Raw genomic sequence first — 17,609 nt, forward strand, 5'->3', positions numbered from 1 at the left:
TGTAGAGGTGTGGAGGTGTGGAGGTGTGGAGGTGTGGAGGTGTAGAGGTGTGGAGGTGTAGAGGTGTGGAGGTGTGGAGGTGTGGAGGTGTGTGAGAGAAGTTAGATGTTATTCCACACAGAGTAATGTGTAGTAATGTGGAGTGAGCTCAGGTGGTTGTTGTGGTTGTGGATGTGGTTGTTGTTGTTGTTGTTGTTGTTGTTGTGTTAGTATCAGGTGAGAGGTGCAGGTGACCTTCAGGCCTTTGTGAGCGAGCGCACGTCTGTAAAACGCTTTCTTATTGTCCGGCTCCATCTGTAGCGCAGAGTCACAGTCCTGCCTCGCCTCGGCAAAACGGTCCAGCTTCAGGAAACACAGCGCTCTGAAATCCACACACACACACACACACACACACACACACACACACACCATGTACTCTCAGACACCATGTACATCTGATTAACTCCAGCTACACTGCTGCAGGGAGGAGGAAGAGAGAATAAAAGAACGAAATAAATAAAGGGAGGGAGGGAATATGTGACACAGGACGGAAAAATAAGACGCCTTATTTATTTATTTATTTCATATTTAACCATGATCTTTTTATATTTATGAAAGTGAAGCTGAGTGCTGAGATCATGTGATGATTTTTTTCTCATTTCATCTGTAAAGAAAGACCAAAGGAAACAGACGAATGGGAGAGAGAGAGAGAGAGAGAGAGAGAGAGAGAGAGAGAGAGAGAGAAAGAATGAACCTGAAAACCTGAGCAAAAATAAAAGAAGAGAGAAAATAAAAGCAGCGAGTAAAGAAATAAAAGAGAAAAGCAGAGAGAGAGAACTAAGAACAGGAGTGATGAAGACAGGAAGAGAAAAAGAAAGAGGAGGAAATAATGGAGAAGGGAGAGTAGGAGGGCCCTACACTGCACCTGTGTGTGTGTGTGTGTGTGTGTGTGTGTGTGTGTGTGTGTGTGGTCAGTTGGAGTGTAAATTCAGGGAGATTCAGTCATAAACTGTTATATAAATACAGAATAAACATCTAAACATGTTCAAATATTAAATTATATATATATCAAACATGCCATCTTCATTCACCCTCTGAATATCATCACTGAATATCATCACTGAATACCATCACTGAATACCATCACTGAATACAATCACTGAATACCATCACTGAATACCATCACTGAATACCATCACTGAATATCATCACTGAATACAATCACTGAATACCATCACTGAATATCATCACTGAATACAATCACTGAATACAATCACTGAATATCATCACTGAATACAATCACTGAATACCATCACTGAATACCATCACTGAATATCATCACTGAATATCATCACTGAATACAATCACTGAATATCATCACTGAATACAATCACTGAATACCATCACTGAATATCATCACTGAATACAATCACTGAATACAATCACTGAATATCATCACTGAATACCATCACTGAATATCATCACTGAATACCATCACTGAATACAATCACTGAATACCATCACTGAATACAATCACTGAATATCATCACTGAATACCATCACTGAATACAATCACTGAATACCATCACTGAATACAATCACTGAATACCATCACTGAATATCATCACTGAATATCATCACTGAATACAATCACTGAATATCATCACTGAATACAATCACTGAATACCATCACTGAATATCATCACTGAATACAATCACTGAATACCATCACTGAATACCATCACTGAATATCATCACTGAATACCATCACTGAATACAATCACTGAATACCATCACTGAATACAATCACTGAATACCATCACTGAATATCATCACTGAATATCATCACTGAATACAATCACTGAATATCATCACTGAATACAATCACTGAATACCATCACTGAATATCATCACTGAATACAATCACTGAATACAATCACTGAATATCATCACTGAATACCATCACTGAATACAATCACTGAATACAATCACTGAATACAATCACTGAATATCATCACTGAATATCATCACTGAATACCATCACTGAATACAATCACTGAATACAATCACTGAATACAATCACTGAATATCATCACTGAATATCATCACTGAATACCATCACTGAATACCATCACTGAATACAATCACTGAATACAATCACTGAATACCATCACTGAATATCATCACTGAATATCATCACTGAATATCATCACTGAATATTCCCCACACACTGGTGGAAACAGTGTTTTAAACATGCTCCGCATGATCTCTCCTTAAATATTTATCCATTAACAAATCATTTTTACAAAAGTGAAGCTATGTGATGAGATCATGTGATACATCAGATCTCATCACAACCAAAACCACAAACACAAGCACACCACTACAAACACCGGACTAAACGCCGTGTGGAACACCGCAGTGGTGCTGACGCCGTGTGACGGAGTTCAGTGAGACGCTCGGCTCCGGGACGCGGAGTGTTCAGGGTCCAGCCTTTTGTTCTCTGCAGCAGATGAAGGTCAATTCAAATACTGAATAATTTACTATTCCAATTATTCTTCCTAACCCCCCCCCCACACACACACACACACTCTCACACGCTCACACACGCTCACACACGCTCACACACACACGCTCACACGCTCACACGCTCACACACACACACGCTCACACACGCTCACACACTCACACGCGCTCACACACACGCTCACACACACATCACTCTTGTAACTGGATCTGGAGGTAAATTCACCTGAGACTAAATTAAATCTGAGGTTAAATCTGATTGTGTCATTAAAGTGTAATGACCGAAATCTGCTTATTTAAGTCTAATCATTTCAGACCGAGTATTAAAATCTGATCATTTAAATCTGAGTATTTAAATCCGATAACACAAATCAGACATCATTTAAAACCTATCTGACTATTTAAATTCGATTATTTACGTGTAATATCGTGAATGTGAAAACTGATGATCTAAATCGGATCATTTAAATCGGATCATTTAAATCGGATCATTTAAAACCAAACCACCTGAAGTTGATGATTAAAAACCTGATCATGGCTAACGGACCGCTTCACTGCGTGTGACGTGAGCTCCGCCCCTAACAGAATTAGCGGTTAGCTGGTACCTGTTGGTGTAGATGGAGCACTCGGTGGGTTTAAGAGCGATACACTCGCTGTATTTCTCCATCGCCTTCTCAAACTCGCCTCTCTTCACCAGATCGTTACCTTCCTGCTTCAGCAGAGTGAAACGCGCCTCGGCTTTTCTGGCTGCGAGGGAACGAAGACAAGAAAACGTTTAGAAAATCTACTGTGAGACAACAAAATATATATAAAACAAAACATGGCTTCCGTCTTGTGATGTGTTTACAAAGGAGCAGCGAAATATTATTAGCGTTACTGTTGTTCATGCAAATGAGCTTTATTACGTAGCTAACGTAGCTAGTCAATGAATGCCTTTTTTATTGTCACTATACACATGTACAATGAAATTAAGAATTAGTCAGCTAGCAAGGAGCAGCAGTCTGCTAACAAGCTAGCTGTTTAGCATAAGAGTCACGGTACATGTTGCCAAGTGTTTTATTTGATCATTAAATATTAGGCTGATATTTACTTCCTGACTCGCTTTTCCCCATCTCGACACTCTGCACTTTTAAAGACGAAAGAAAAAAGAAAAAAAAACATGGCCGCCATAACACTATTTTCCCTCGGTCAATCATTAATAAGCATTCTGACAAAACTATCACGCAAAAGAAATGATTCTAATCACTCTGCTTAAAATAGCAGGCCTAGCATGCAGCACGAGCTAGCTGGTTAGCAAATGGAGGGTTTCACCAAATGAGCAATGCTATCAAAAGCTAAAAACACATTTTATTTTTCACGTTATTGCTCATTCCCAATTTCACTCACACACTTAGCACTTTAGCCAGTAGCTAGGTAGCAGCTGACAAGGGCAGCTAATTAGCAAGCTGGATAAGCGAGTTAGTAGTTTGTTGAGCATTGTTTGTTGCTAGTCATAATTTATCCTCATTGATAATTAGGATTATGCTCATAGTCACTGCTAACGTTAACAACGCAGACACCAACAAGTCGTATACAAATTCTATGAAATACTCCTGTGCTACAATGCCATGTTAGCGCCCCCAAGCGCTCCGCCCCTCCCCCACCCCGAGACTCGAATGTTACTCGAGCCGTCTTGTTCCATTATGAACGATATCGCTTCAGTTACCCGTGTACATAATTCATCCCGCTAACAGACATTGCATTACTGCTGACTAACGCTGTCAAGCCTGTGTGTGTGTGTGTGTGTGAGTGTGTGTGTAAACCGGTCGGAGCGGCTCGCTGTACTTAAACTGCACACGCAGAGCAAATGTAACTCCGCGCCTACAAACACTAAGTCAATAAATGGTAATGAAGATCCGCTGACACACGAGGCCTGTTCTCAGCGAGCAGCGTCTCCGGTTACTGGTTCAGTTCTGAACGGCGCAGGGTCACCGTCAGTGTCTGGTGGAGTCGGATGTGATTTGGTGGTGTTTAATAATGAGCAGTTGGTGTTGTGTTGATTATGAAAATGTAGGTGTTTGACATCAAACTCAGGTTCACCATCACATCAGCTTCTAAACAAACACTGAATCATCTCGCTCTCCGAAATACTCACAGCGGGGGAGGTACGTATCAAACGCGTCAAAAAAAATTCAGTAAATATATTTACATCGAGGTTTTTCACATGAAATTTTCACCAGAAATCAGAATTAACTCAAGAAATCAGGAAATATAAAGAACTCACAACATTAAAGTCCATAAATGAAGTTATGTGTAATAAAGAGGCATGACGACGGTGAACGTTGGTGTTTGATGGTGAACGTGAGTGATGGTGAACGTTGGTGTTTGATGGTGAACGTGAGTGATGGTGAACGTTGGTGTTTGATGGTGAACGCTGGTGATGGTGAACGTTGGTGTTTGAAGGTGAACGTTGGTGATGGTGAACGTTGGTGTTTGACGGTGAACGTGAGTGATGGTGAACGTTGGTGTTTGATGGTGAACGTTGGTGATGGTGAACGTTGGTGTTTGATGGTGAACGTTGGTGTTTGACGGTGGACGTGAATGATGGTGAACGTTGGTGTTTGATGGTGAACGTTGGTGATGGTGAACATTGGTGTTTGATGGTGAACGTTGGTGTTTGACGGTGGACGTGAATGATGGTGAACGTTGGTGTTTGATGGTGAACGTTGGTGATGGTGAACGTTGGTGTTTGACGGTGGACGTGAGTGATGGTGATCGTTGGTGTTTGATGGTGAACATTGGTGATGGTGAACGTTGGTGTTTGATGGTGAACGTTGGTGTTTGATGGTGAACATTGGTGATGGTGAACGTTGGTGTTTGACGGTGGACGTGAGTGATGGTGAACGTTGGTGTTTGATGGTGAACGTTGGTGATGGTGAACGTTGGTGTTTGACGGTGAACGTGAGTGATGGTGAACGTTGGTGTTTGATGGTGAACGTGAGTGATGGTGAACGTTGGTGTTTGACGGTGGACGTGAGTGATGGTGAACGTTGGTGTTTGACGGTGGACGTGAGTGATGGTGAACGTTGGTGTTTGATGGTGAACATTGGTGATGGTGAACGTTGGTGTTTGAAGGTGAACGTTGGTGATGGTGAACGTTGGTGTTTGACGGTGAACGTGAGTGATGGTGAACGTTGGTGTTTGATGGTGAACGTTGGTGATGGTGAACGTTGGTGTTTGATGGTGAACGTTGGTGTTTGACGGTGGACGTGAATGATGGTGAACGTTGGTGTTTGATGGTGAATGTTGGTGATGGTGAACGTTGGTGTTTGACGGTGAACGTTGGTGATGGTGAACGTTGGTGTTTGATGGTGAACATTGGTGATGGTGAACGTTGGTGTTTGACGGTGGACGTGAATGATGGTGAACGTTGGTGTTTGATGGTGAACGTTGGTGATGGTGAACGTTGGTGTTTGATGGTGAACGTTGGTGTTTGACGGTGGACGTGAATGATGGTGAACGTTGGTGTTTGATGGTGAATGTTGGTGATGGTGAACGTTGGTGTTTGACGGTGAACGTTGGTGATGGTGAACGTTGGTGTTTGATGGTGAACATTGGTGATGGTGAACGTTGGTGTTTGACGGTGGACGTGAATGATGGTGAACGTTGGTGTTTGATGGTGAACGTTGGTGATGGTGAACGTTGGTGTTTGACGGTGAACGTGAGTGATGGTGAACGTTGGTGTTTGATGGTGAACGTGAGTGATGGTGAACGTTGGTGTTTGACGGTGGACGTGAATGATGGTGAACGTTGGTGTTTGATGGTGAACGCTGGTGATGGTGAACGTTGGTGTTTGAAGGTGAACGTTGGTGATGGTGAACGTTGGTGTTTGATGGTGAACGTGAGTGATGGTGAACGTTGGTGTTTGATGGTGAACGTTGGTGTTTGATGGTGAACGTTGGTGTTTGACGGTGAACGTTGGTGTTTGACGGTGGACGTGAGTGATGGTGAACGTTGGTGTTTGATGGTGAACGTTGGTGTTTGATGGTGAACGTTGGTGTTTGACGGTGGACGTGAGTGATGGTGAACGTTGGTGTTTGATGGTGAACGTTGGTGTTTGATGGTGAACGTTGGTGTTTGACGGTGGACGTGAGTGATGGTGAACGTTGGTGTTTGATGGTGAACGTTGGTGTTTGATGGTGAACGTTGGTGTTTGACGGTGGACGTGAGTGATGGTGAACGTTGGTGTTTGATGGTGAACGTTGGTGTTTGATGGTGAACGTTGGTGTTTGACGGTGGACGTGAGTGATGGTGAACGTTGGTGTTTGATGGTGAACGTGAGTGATGGTGAACGTTGGTGTTTGATGGTGAACATTGGTGATGGTGATCGTTGGTGTTTGATGGTGAACGTTGGTGTTTGATGGTGAACGTTGGTGTTTGATGGTGAACGTTGGTGTTTGACGGTGGACGTGAGTGATGGTGAACGTTGGTGTTTGATGGTGAACGTTGGTGTTTGATGGTGAACGTTGGTGTTTGACGGTGGACGTGAGTGATGGTGAACGTTGGTGTTTGATGGTGAACGTGAGTGATGGTGAACGTTGGTGTTTGATGGTGAACATTGGTGATGGTGATCGTTGGTGTTTGATGGTGAACGTGAGTGATGGTGAACGTGAGTGATGGTGAACGTTGGTGTTTGATGGTGACCGTGAGTGATGGTGAACGTTGGTGTTTGACGGTGAACGTCAGCGCCTTCACGGGGAGTTCTGGAGTACAGTAGAATGTAGTAAGTTATGACTGGTGACTGATGGAGAATGTTGGTGTTTGATCATGTGTAATGGAGAATGCGGGTGTCAGATGGTGTTTGATGGTGTTTGAAGGAAGAAGTTGGTGTTTGATGTGAATGTGCCGAATGTGACGGTGTGTGATGTATAAGTATTTCAGCGAGTGCGATGATTCAGTGTTTGTGTAGAGGGTGATGGTGATGTTCTCAGAAGCTGTGCTGCTTGAGTGATAACGACGAACCTTTCTCCTGTTCAGCTCTGGCTGCTCGTGCCTGGAGAACGTCAGCGTTCGCTTCTTCCCTCCGGTGCTGCTGCGCTGAAATGGGAACGTTAGGAATCTCGGGAAGCTTCTCTCTCCAGTCAGGACCATCCTGCTCCATCAGCTGCTTCGTGATCCTGATAAAGATCACCAGAGAAAAGTCCACAAAACAATCCACAACCTCCACATACACTCCTGCAAGTGCCAGTAAAACACCACCATTCTTATCCAACACCAGCACTCTCCAGAAAACACCTCCGAACCAAGCGTGCTGTGTTTAGCGCATGTGCTGTGTGCAGTGGTCCACAGTGAACATTCGAGCGGGGTCTAAAATGCTGGTGTTTGATAGGAATGCTGAAGAACACTGGTGTTTATAGGTGTTTGGTGATGTTGGACTGGTAGAGATTACTAGCAGTTGTGGGTGTTGGATGGTGGATTTGCGGTAGATTTCTGATGTGTAGTGGAGAACAGTGGTGTTTAACTGTGTAATGTTGGTGTTTGACTGTATTGCTTTCTATTCTTCAGAAGAAATGTGATGGTGTGTGTTAGTAAATGTTCAGTGTTAAATGTTGCTGTTTGGTGCACAGTGTTGGTATCTGTTAGTTGCTAGTGTCTGCTGGGATTTGGTGGATAATGATGGACTTCTGGTGGCTGCTGGAGTTTAGTTGAGGTGTTGCAAGCGTAACGTTGGTGTCTGGTGGTGAATACTGCAGTTTGGTGGTGTTTCTATATTACTGCTTGATGGTAAATATGGGTGATAGTTGGTGTATTTATGGTAAACATTGGTGTTTATTAGTGTTTCAGGTAGAGGTAATGTAACTGCTTGATGGTATGTTGGACTTTGTTGGTGGTTTTGTAGTTAACAGTGTTTGATAGTAAATATTAGTGTTATTTTATTGTTTATTTAGTGTTTCTATGGTTGGTGTTGGTGTCTGATAGTAGATATTGGTATTTGTTGGTGTTTTCGTGTGTAATGTTGGTGTTTTCGTGTGTAATGTTGGTGTCTGATAGTAGATATTGGTATTTGTTGGTGTTTTCGTGTGTAATGTTGGTGTCTGGTAGTAGATATTGGTATTTGTTGGTGTTTTCGTGTGTAATGTTGGTGTCTGGTAGTAGATATTGGTTGTTGGCGGTGTTTTTGTGGTTATTATTAATGTTTGATGGGAAATATTGGAGTTTGTTGGTGTTTTATGGTTAACATTAATGTTAATAAATAATGATTACTGGCGTTTATTGTTTTACGCTCAACACTGCATCCAATGTTGGTAAAAAAATTGTGTTTTTTTGGTGTTTTTATGGTTTACATTAGTATTTGTTGGTAAATATGGGAAATTCCTGGTGTTTGATGGTGTTTTTATGGTTTACATTAGTATTTGATGGGAAACATTGGAGTTTTGCTGGCGTTTTACGGCTGATATTGGTGTCTGTCTGGTGTTTGTATGGTTAAGAGTAGTATTTGATGCTGAAAGTGGGGGTTTTGTCCCGCCCCGTGTGTCTCACCTGTGTACGCTGTCGTGAGCCGCCTGTACGCTGGAGTCGATCTGCAGGACGGTTTTGTAATCCACGTACGCCTTACTGTAGCGCTCCAGAGACTCGTACGCCATCGCCCTGCGGAGGAGGGGCTTCAGGGAGAAGGGGCGGAGCTCCAGCGCACTGACAGTTTAATAGGATGAGAGAAAGGGATCAGGACTAATCTGTGTGTCACCAGTACAAACAAATCCTCAGACAATGAACACACACACACACACACACACACACACACACACACACACACACACAGGAAGTAGAACTGCTCATTCATAAACATTTGCCCAGGTTAAACTTATTTATAGAATTTTAAACCTTTTTTTCTGTAAACTTGTGTGTTTATAAACATGAGAATATATTTAATGGTTTAAAAGCTGGTCTAAAGTTTCACTTTTTAAAAAAGATTTGCTCATTTAATTTGTTTATGTGTTTATTTATTTTTAAATGTAAAAGCCAATATAATAGTAATATGATCCTAAACCACTATATATATATATATATATACATACACACACACACACACACACACACATATACACACACACATATATACACACTCGAGCAGTGCAGGTGTCGAGTTATAGACAGGAGCGTTAAAGGTTCTGCGTTCTAGACGCTCACAGTGTGTAGGACGGAGGTGAAGCTCGTTTTAGCTCAGCCAATTGTGCTGAGTGTTAATCTCTCCGAGACACGTGTGTGTGTGTGTGTGTGTGTGTGTGTGTGTGTGTGTGTCTAACCTGGTGCAGTCCTGAATGCAGTCTGTACAGTTCCCATCTTTCAGATAACAAGCAGCTCTGTTGGAGTACAAAATACACAGATCCTCAGGACTGTCAATACCTGTCAACACACACACACACACACACACACACACACACACACACACACACACACACACACACAGAGGTCAGAAACTCTGGAATTTGACATAGAAATCTGTGAATAGATTAAGATGAGAGATTTAGAGACATAAAAATGCGTATCGTATTAGTTCAGTCTGGAGTCGATTTCAAAGTGAACTTCGGGGGACGTCGAGAATCTCAGGGACTTCACACTGAAGTCAGAAATTTAATAATAATAATAATAATAATAATAATAATAATAATAAACAATAAAAGACTTTATTTTATGTAGCACCTTTAAAAGAATCTTCTCAAGACACTTTACATAAAAGCACAATAGACGTACACAATGTATAGATACAAATCAGAAAAAATAAGTATGCATGTCATTTTTTTTAAAATCAACCTAAAAAAGTATGTTTTAAGATTTAAAGATTTAAAAATGTAAAAGCTAACGTGTGTGCGTGTCGGGTTTCAGCTGCACGCCAGCTCCACAGTCCAGGAGAATAAGCGAAGACAGAAGGATCACCCATGGAGCGTAAACCAGTCTGAGTCTTCGGAGAAAAGTCCAGAAACAGCACAGGGTTTCAGCGCTGAACACTGAAACCATGAACCCGAACAGAACTCAGAACCTTTACAGAACCAGGAACAGAAATCGGGATCCGTGAAGCCGAGAGGCAGGGACTCGACACGGAGGTCAGGGAATCAGGGTTTCGGTAGAGTTTATGGAACCGAAACCTCGTGTAAGGACAAAACGATGGCGTTAGGAGCCGAATCTGAGACACGGCACCGGAGTCACGGAACGTCACGGAACATCACGGAACCGGTGCTGCGTTACTGCCAGTCTGACATGCGGGGAAAAGGCAGAGAAATGAACACAAGACGTCTGACTCAACTCTGAACTCAGATACACAGAGTCTGAACCACAACATGAGTCCGTTATGGACTCAACCCCAACATCAGGCACCTGACTAAGCAAACTACTGAACACCGAACTCAGCAAACGCAATAACGGGTAAATTCAGGACTCAGCACAATGACCAAATCCGCAAGGCAAGTACCGACAAGATTCACTAACTCACTCGCAACACACACACACACCCAATACACACACACACAGTTAATACAGGAAGTTGTGTAATACCGTGTTTCAGGTCCAAAAGCAAGTAAGAAATGGTAGGGAAAAAAGAAGAAGAAAAGAACACACAATAAAGAACATCCCCGTGTTAAAGACAAACTCACTACAGACATCTGTTAGTCTGTCATCAGTTTTAGCTTTTGAACTTTAATCAACGCTAGAAACGGATTTTTTAGATAAAGATGTATTTAATATCACTGTAAACAACGGATTCACACACTGTTTACACGTTTTCCAGGGAAAGAGTCTTTTGGAGAAAGAAAGAAAGAAAGAAACTGAAAGGTTGTTCAGAGCATCTTACCAATTAACATCAACTGAGCATCTTTCCCCCGTTTAGTTTAGTTTTAGTTATCGTTCTTGCCTCTCATTTTCCGTTTGAATCTACTTCTAGAAGTTTCTGCATTCAAAACTGCACACTTTCCCTGGACCTAAAGAAGAGTCTAAAACCTGTGGAAGTGTGAATAGTCAGCACCGTCTTTCATTCAGGGGGAACGCGTTCCCTGTCCCGCGCTCCAAACTGACTTCCCTTAGCGTTCTGACTCACTGTCATATCTGCAACATTCCACGCAACGGCGCTGGGGAAAGTTATAAACACAACTTCCAGCAAATTAGAAAAAGAAATAACTGATTAATGAGGAAATATGAGGATTAAAACTGTAGACCATGACGAACTGAAATAGATCAAAACATCTCAGATCAAATATCAGTGTTTTCTGGTGGCTGCTGGAATTTAGTTGGCGTTTTCTGGTTAAGGTTGGTGTCTGGTGGTAACTACAGCGGTCTGGTGGCAACTACAGCGGTCTGGTGGTAACTACAGCGGTCTGGTGGTAACTACAGCGGTCTGGTGGTAACTACAGCGGTCTGGTGGTAACTACAGCAGTCTGGTGGTAACTACAGCAGTGCGGTGGTGTTTCTATATTACTGCTCGATGGTAAATATGGGGAACTGTTGGAGTATTTATCGCTAACGTGGTGTTTATTAGTGTTTCATGGTCGAGGTTGCTGTTTGCTGATAAATACTGGAGTGTGTTGGTGTTTGATTAGATGTAGGACTCTGTTATGGTTTTGTAGTTATCATCAGAGTTTGGTGTTAAATATGAGTGTGTCGGGGTTGTTATGGTTGATGGTGCACATTGAAAGTAGAATTCGGAAAGAAAGACTCTCCTCTTAACCCTGACAGTTTATTTAGACGCACGGCACTACAGTGCGCATCCTGTGACTTGTGACATGATCACGAAGAGGGAAACTGGTGTGTGTGGACACTACCGCTTTGGAAATGACACTCTAAGCCAATGTAATAAACGTATCAAAAATAATCCTTTCAAGCAAAGTATAAAAAAAAAGCAGCCCGGGTTTATCTATACGTGATTATTTCTCTGTCAGATTATTATTCAGTTATTAATAAAACAACACGACGTCCAGGTCGGGAACACCTGCTGATAGAAAATAAAACAATTAATAACTGCCTGAGTCCTTTACCGACTAATGAGATATATATATATATACACATACACACACACACACACACACATACATATATATATATATATATATATATATATATATATATATATATATATATATATATATATATATATATATATATATATATATGAGAGATTTTCTGGTGTGTTTTTCTATCCTTGTGAGGACTTTCCACTGACATTACTATTACGGCGGCTCCACATTTACTGCTACAGCTGCATCTAACACTAACCTTTAACCTCAAGGAACTGAACACACACCCACACACACTTTATTCTGAGAGATAATTAATGAGGTGAGAGTTTATTGCTGTTATGACTGTGTATTTACACATCAATCCTTTTTAATTATATTTGGTATAAAATATCAGACAGATTTAAAAAAAAGCCATTTAACTTTAATTATATAATTAAAAAATTCTGTGCTCTTTATCCTGAAAGATATGTTTATATATATATTTTTAAAAGTGCTTCTTTTTTACTTACACACACAGCACTATATTGATTCTTCCGGTGACTTGTGACGTCATGATGACGCGACCTGCTGTCACAACACACTCCCGGTTTGTAAATGACACTTTTAGGCCTATATTATTATTGTTGTTGTTGTTATTATTATTGTTGCTGTTGTTGTTATTGTTGTTGTTGTTGTTGTTCAGAAACAGAATGTAGTGTGATGAATTAATTCACTCCACCTGACTGTGTGTACCCGTCTATGGCCTGGGTGTACTTCTCCAGCGCGTGCCCGAACTGTCCGTTCTTAAACAGCATGTTGCCCTCGTTTTTGAGGCGCGCGAGCGCAGGGGGCAGATCCCCGGCGGGGGCATCGAGGTTCATCCCGTGTGTTCCGGTGTTTCCGGTTTCCTCCTCGGCTCTCCGCCGCTCTGCCTCCGCAGTATGAGCGCCGTTCGCGAGCGCAGTCTTCTTCGCCTCCGAGCTTCCGGGATTTCCCTCGCGGGCTCTGCTGCGCGCCGGGCTCGCGACACCGGAACTTGTCCCCGAACCCTTCTTCTGCGCGTTACCCATTTACACCACTTTATCTAAATTCAGACCCACACTCATACACACAACTTAAAACATCCTGCCGCTCTCGCGCTCTCTCTCACTGCGTACTAACCGGGCTCGAGACTACCACAGCCGGGGAAAACCCCGCCTTCTGCAGGCTGGACGCGCACTGACGTCACGAAAGGGGCGGGTGTTGTGTAATGCAGCAAAACCACAGAGCCGTGCCCTTACAAAGCAGAGAAGTGCTAAATGATTCTTTTTTTAAGTGAGTCGACTCATCGAGTTTACCACACTCGAATCTTTTACTAATTCGTACGGACTCGTTTAATATTTTAAACAATTAACAATATCATAGGAACAATTTTAATAATTTATTTATATTACGCTTGAAGAGTATGTTAAATTTTAAGTAAAGGATTTGACAAACTGATTTGATTCACTACAATCAAATGATTCTAATTTTTTTGCTGATTCGTACACTCATTTAATATTTTAGACTATCAATAATATCATATCGATCATTTTAATAATACATTTTAGCGTAGTTAGTAAACGTGAACAATTTTATAAATACAAATAAAATAAAAATAGTACACGTAAAAGATTCGATTCATTTATCTTACTGCACTAAAATGATTCGGATATTTTACTTACTTTATTATTATAAAGTAATTGTAATAATAAATTACACTAATAGTTTTAACAAATAAATGTCAAATAAGCTCTGAGATTTTTATTATATAATTACAATCAATTATTTGAATAAGAAGCAATGTGACTCATTTAGTTCAATGCACACTGATTCATCCAGTTTAATTCTTTATATAATGAATATTATAGTAAAACTGGTCTTAGAATCTTTTACTCAACATGTTTAGTGTTCAAACTAATTAATAACAGTTTCAGAATAATTTTAACCTGATTAGTAGAAGAAACAATCTTTCAGTAACCCATGTACGACTCACGTTGCTGCTTTCTCCAGGGGAAAGACACATGTAAATTGTTTTATAGCGTACATAAGAATGTTCATTTTTAAAATAACATAATACAAGTCTTAGTATTAATTCGTTTACTACACACACAAAAAAAAGTTATATATAGATTTTAAATATATTTAAATCTATTTATATACACTTATTTAAAAGCCATACAAAAAAATATAAGGGATGAAGCGTTTTTCTTGTGTGTGTGTTAGTCATTAAAATGTCATACACACCAGTTAATCTCACAGCTTCAAACTTCAGCATTTGATCGTTATCTAATTACCAATATTAGTATAAAAAAAAAATACTGCAACAAAAATACAAAATAAAATCCTATTGAATTTTTACTACATGTTATTTATTACATAAATAATAAATCATAGTTTTACCATTTTATCTTTTGCTTTTAGAGTGTTAGAATAAAAATACAGGAGTACATCCTGCTGAAACAGTTCTCTTAAAGCTCAGTGTGTGTGTGTGTGAGAGAGAGAGAGAGAGAGAGAGAGAGAGAGAGAGAGAGAGAGAGAGAGAGAGAGAGACGGTGTAGAATTTAATAGGAGACGTGATGTCTTTACACTCGACGTGTTTTAACCTGTAAAGCAGCAGAATGGAGTGAACTGACTGATACAGTTTCCTCGTCCGAACAGAAAAACACCAGAAGCCACAGGATTTATAAACCAACAGTTTCAACACAAGCAGGACAATGACTCAGCTTTTTTTTGTAGACAAAACTGTATTGTTCCTACACACTTATTTACAAATTCAAATAAAATGGAGGAAAGAAAAACAAAGAAAAAGGAAAAAGGGTTTTAGTTCAGAGCAGGAGTTCATCGGGTGGAGCTCATCTGGCGTCGAACACAACCACTGAGATCCAGTTAAGGGATAAACACACACACACACACACACACACACACACACAGAGAGTGAACGAGCAGTTACTATAGAAACAATAACGTATCAGGACGAGCGCGTTAATATAAACCTGCGCTACTGCTAGAGCTGCTGTTCTTCTGACCAATCACAGTCCAGAACTCAGCAGCGCCGTGGTGTAACTACTGTTAATATCACGCTTTACTTTTATTAACATATAAAACCCTGTGTAGGACAGAAACGGTGACGAGGAGTTAAAGCCCACACTGAGTTGAGAGACGATGACGATGTTGCACCAAAACATAACTCCTGGAGTCACAGGAACAGACATGAGAGCCTTAAGCAGTGCAGTGTGACGAGAGAGAGAGAGAGAGAGAGAACGACATCAGGACAGAGTGAGAATAAATCACTTGCTATTATTAATATCATCATCACTTCTCTGTGATTTTGTCGTCATTTCCACCGCTCAGCATGTCATATTTAAGTAATTAATTAATCACCTGTACTGAAACAGTGCTGTCAGAGCCATGTGGGCGGAGCTAGAAATAGTGCAGGTCACTGATTGGTCAAAGACAATAATCACACAATCGTCCTGATTAACGTCTCTGACTAAAGCAACTTCATAATCTTTTTAAATGCAGGATGTACAAGGAACCGTCAACTTTATTACAGTTTAATGTCTAAGATCTGTTTATTTATTTACCCACATAATTATTCTGTTGTTATTTATTGGTCTGATTTTTACTCCCTCTATTTACTCCATAAAAATTCACATCGAACCTGATTGTCAAGTTTTAGGCTTCGGATTCACTACATGAGCTGTAGGCTCCAGAAGGAACGTCATTTAAGGAAAAAGCACACGTTTCGGATTTATTTACCGTCCTTAATTAAGGCCAAAATCCTAATTAATTAATAACTAAATAAAACAACTCCACTATACACACTCAGTTATACTAATTAATCGCTTACTGAACCATAACCACAGAAAAGTCACAGGCTGTAGGTTTTTTTTTTTTTGGGTCATACTTTAACATCGTCTGACAAGACAAGACTCGCCAATCTTCATTTTGGCTAAACATTAAAAGTATCAGCACCCCTGGTCCTGTCTGTTTCACTCATTTATCATCTAAATTTACAGCCGTAGCTCAATAATCACTAGTCTCCACCCACACACCGTGAACTCCTCCTACTTTCACAGGTACTGATACGCGATTGGGACGGACACACACCATTCTGTAAGAAATCAGAGCGCTCAGATCTGAAAGGAAGGCTTGGGATGATGTGACGTTGCGTAATAAAGGATACGTCTCTTCGTCCTCTTCTTGTACATGATTCTGTAGCCGCACTCTCTGCAGCGGATCGGGTCTCGGGCCTTGATCTCGTTTTCTGTGTGACACTCTGAGCATGGGGGGGAAAACATTACTGAACACGCTTATGCCTGGAAAACTAATCCCGTCCGAATCGTACTGAAGAAAGGTAAAATACGGTGTAATCTTTCCAGACACATGCACATACAGTCTGCAAACAAATCCCAGAGATACTCCAGTAATAATCACACAGAAAACTAATCCCGTCCGAACAGGGTCACCTCCAAACCCAATTTATACAGCAGTATCTGATAGATCTGTCTGATATCACACACAGAACTATACGTCACGATTGAACGTAAATGAAGTGTTTCTACAATCTGTATAGAAATGCTAGTTAATATCCAGATTAATATTCATACACATGAACTCTAGAATGTTGGCCAAACGACTTCACCTCCACAGATGTAGATCATGGGCTGCTGTTTAGGAGGCTGCATGTCTTTCTGGGAATCCATGTCTGAGAACAAAAACGAAACAACTCTAAAACTCTTTAAAATAACAATAAAATAACAGTCAAACAAAGAAATAAATTGGAATTGGACCTGCTAGCTAGCTAGTTAGCTAGCTATGTAAAACTAGCAAGCTAGTTAGCACGTGAGCTAGCAAACGCGTGAGCTGTCAAAAGAAAGCAAACAAAAGTATCAGTTAGATGTAGCACTTATTTTCTAAGCTTACTTTACAATTATAAACTACTGAAATAACAAAAGCAAGACGAGACATCCATCTTACCGCCAACAAACATGCGTTAGTTCCGCGCTGCCAGGACATACGCGACTGAGCATGCGCACTGTTGAGCCAGAACGCTCGGCGCACGCGCACTATTCAACGCGAGAGCAGGTCAACAAAACGTTCTGCGCACGCGCCTTACTC

At 41.0% G+C, this 17,609-nt stretch overlaps 2 protein-coding genes across 4 annotated transcripts in view; both read right to left on the reverse strand.

The window, feature by feature from the left end:
- spag1a (sperm associated antigen 1a) overlaps positions 1-13,668 on the reverse strand; it is a 19,006-nt gene extending 5,338 nt beyond the window's left edge. The window contains exons 1-6 of the mRNA XM_017454931.3: positions 13,207-13,668; positions 9,789-9,888; positions 9,025-9,177; positions 7,507-7,661; positions 3,111-3,252; positions 235-361 (exon numbers count right to left, since the gene is read on the reverse strand). Of these exons, the coding sequence (XP_017310420.1) occupies positions 235-361; positions 3,111-3,252; positions 7,507-7,661; positions 9,025-9,177; positions 9,789-9,888; positions 13,207-13,537 (1,008 nt within the window). The 5' untranslated portion in view covers positions 13,538-13,668. The remainder of the gene's footprint in view (positions 1-234; positions 362-3,110; positions 3,253-7,506; positions 7,662-9,024; positions 9,178-9,788; positions 9,889-13,206) is intronic.
- A 1,150-nt stretch (positions 13,669-14,818) lies between these two features.
- polr2k (RNA polymerase II, I and III subunit K) lies at positions 14,819-17,527 on the reverse strand. 3 transcript variants are annotated; one of them, XM_053675266.1, is made up of 5 exons: positions 17,469-17,527; positions 17,282-17,354; positions 17,134-17,196; positions 16,675-16,767; positions 14,819-15,363 (listed from the first exon to the last, which is right to left on the reverse strand). In XM_053675266.1, the coding sequence occupies exons 3-5, from the start codon at positions 17,192-17,194 to the stop codon at positions 15,341-15,343; spliced, it is 177 nt and encodes a 58-aa protein (XP_053531241.1). In that variant the 5' UTR covers positions 17,195-17,196; positions 17,282-17,354; positions 17,469-17,527; the 3' UTR covers positions 14,819-15,340. The 3 variants fall into 3 exon arrangements, with proteins under 3 accessions (XP_053531241.1, XP_017310458.1, XP_053531242.1); XM_017454969.3 differs by lacking the exon at positions 17,282-17,354; XM_053675267.1 differs by lacking the exon at positions 17,469-17,527 and having other exon boundaries at positions 17,282-17,462.
- Between the last annotated feature and the right edge of the window lie 82 nt (positions 17,528-17,609).

Source organism: Ictalurus punctatus, chromosome 24, assembly GCF_001660625.3.
Source record: "Ictalurus punctatus breed USDA103 chromosome 24, Coco_2.0, whole genome shotgun sequence".
Taxonomy (NCBI): Eukaryota; Metazoa; Chordata; class Actinopteri; order Siluriformes; family Ictaluridae; genus Ictalurus; species Ictalurus punctatus.

Excerpts from the sequence above, each read along its gene's own strand:
- polr2k (XM_017454969.3), bottom strand. Across the intron at positions 16,768-17,133 it reads CATGATCTACATCTGTGGAG|AGTGTCACACAGAAAACGAG; the intron begins GTGAAGTCGTTT and ends CCCCATGCTCAG. Across the intron at positions 15,364-16,674 it reads CAAGAAGAGGACGAAGAGAC|TGGTTGTGTTCGACGCCAGA; the intron begins GTATCCTTTATT and ends ACTGGATCTCAG.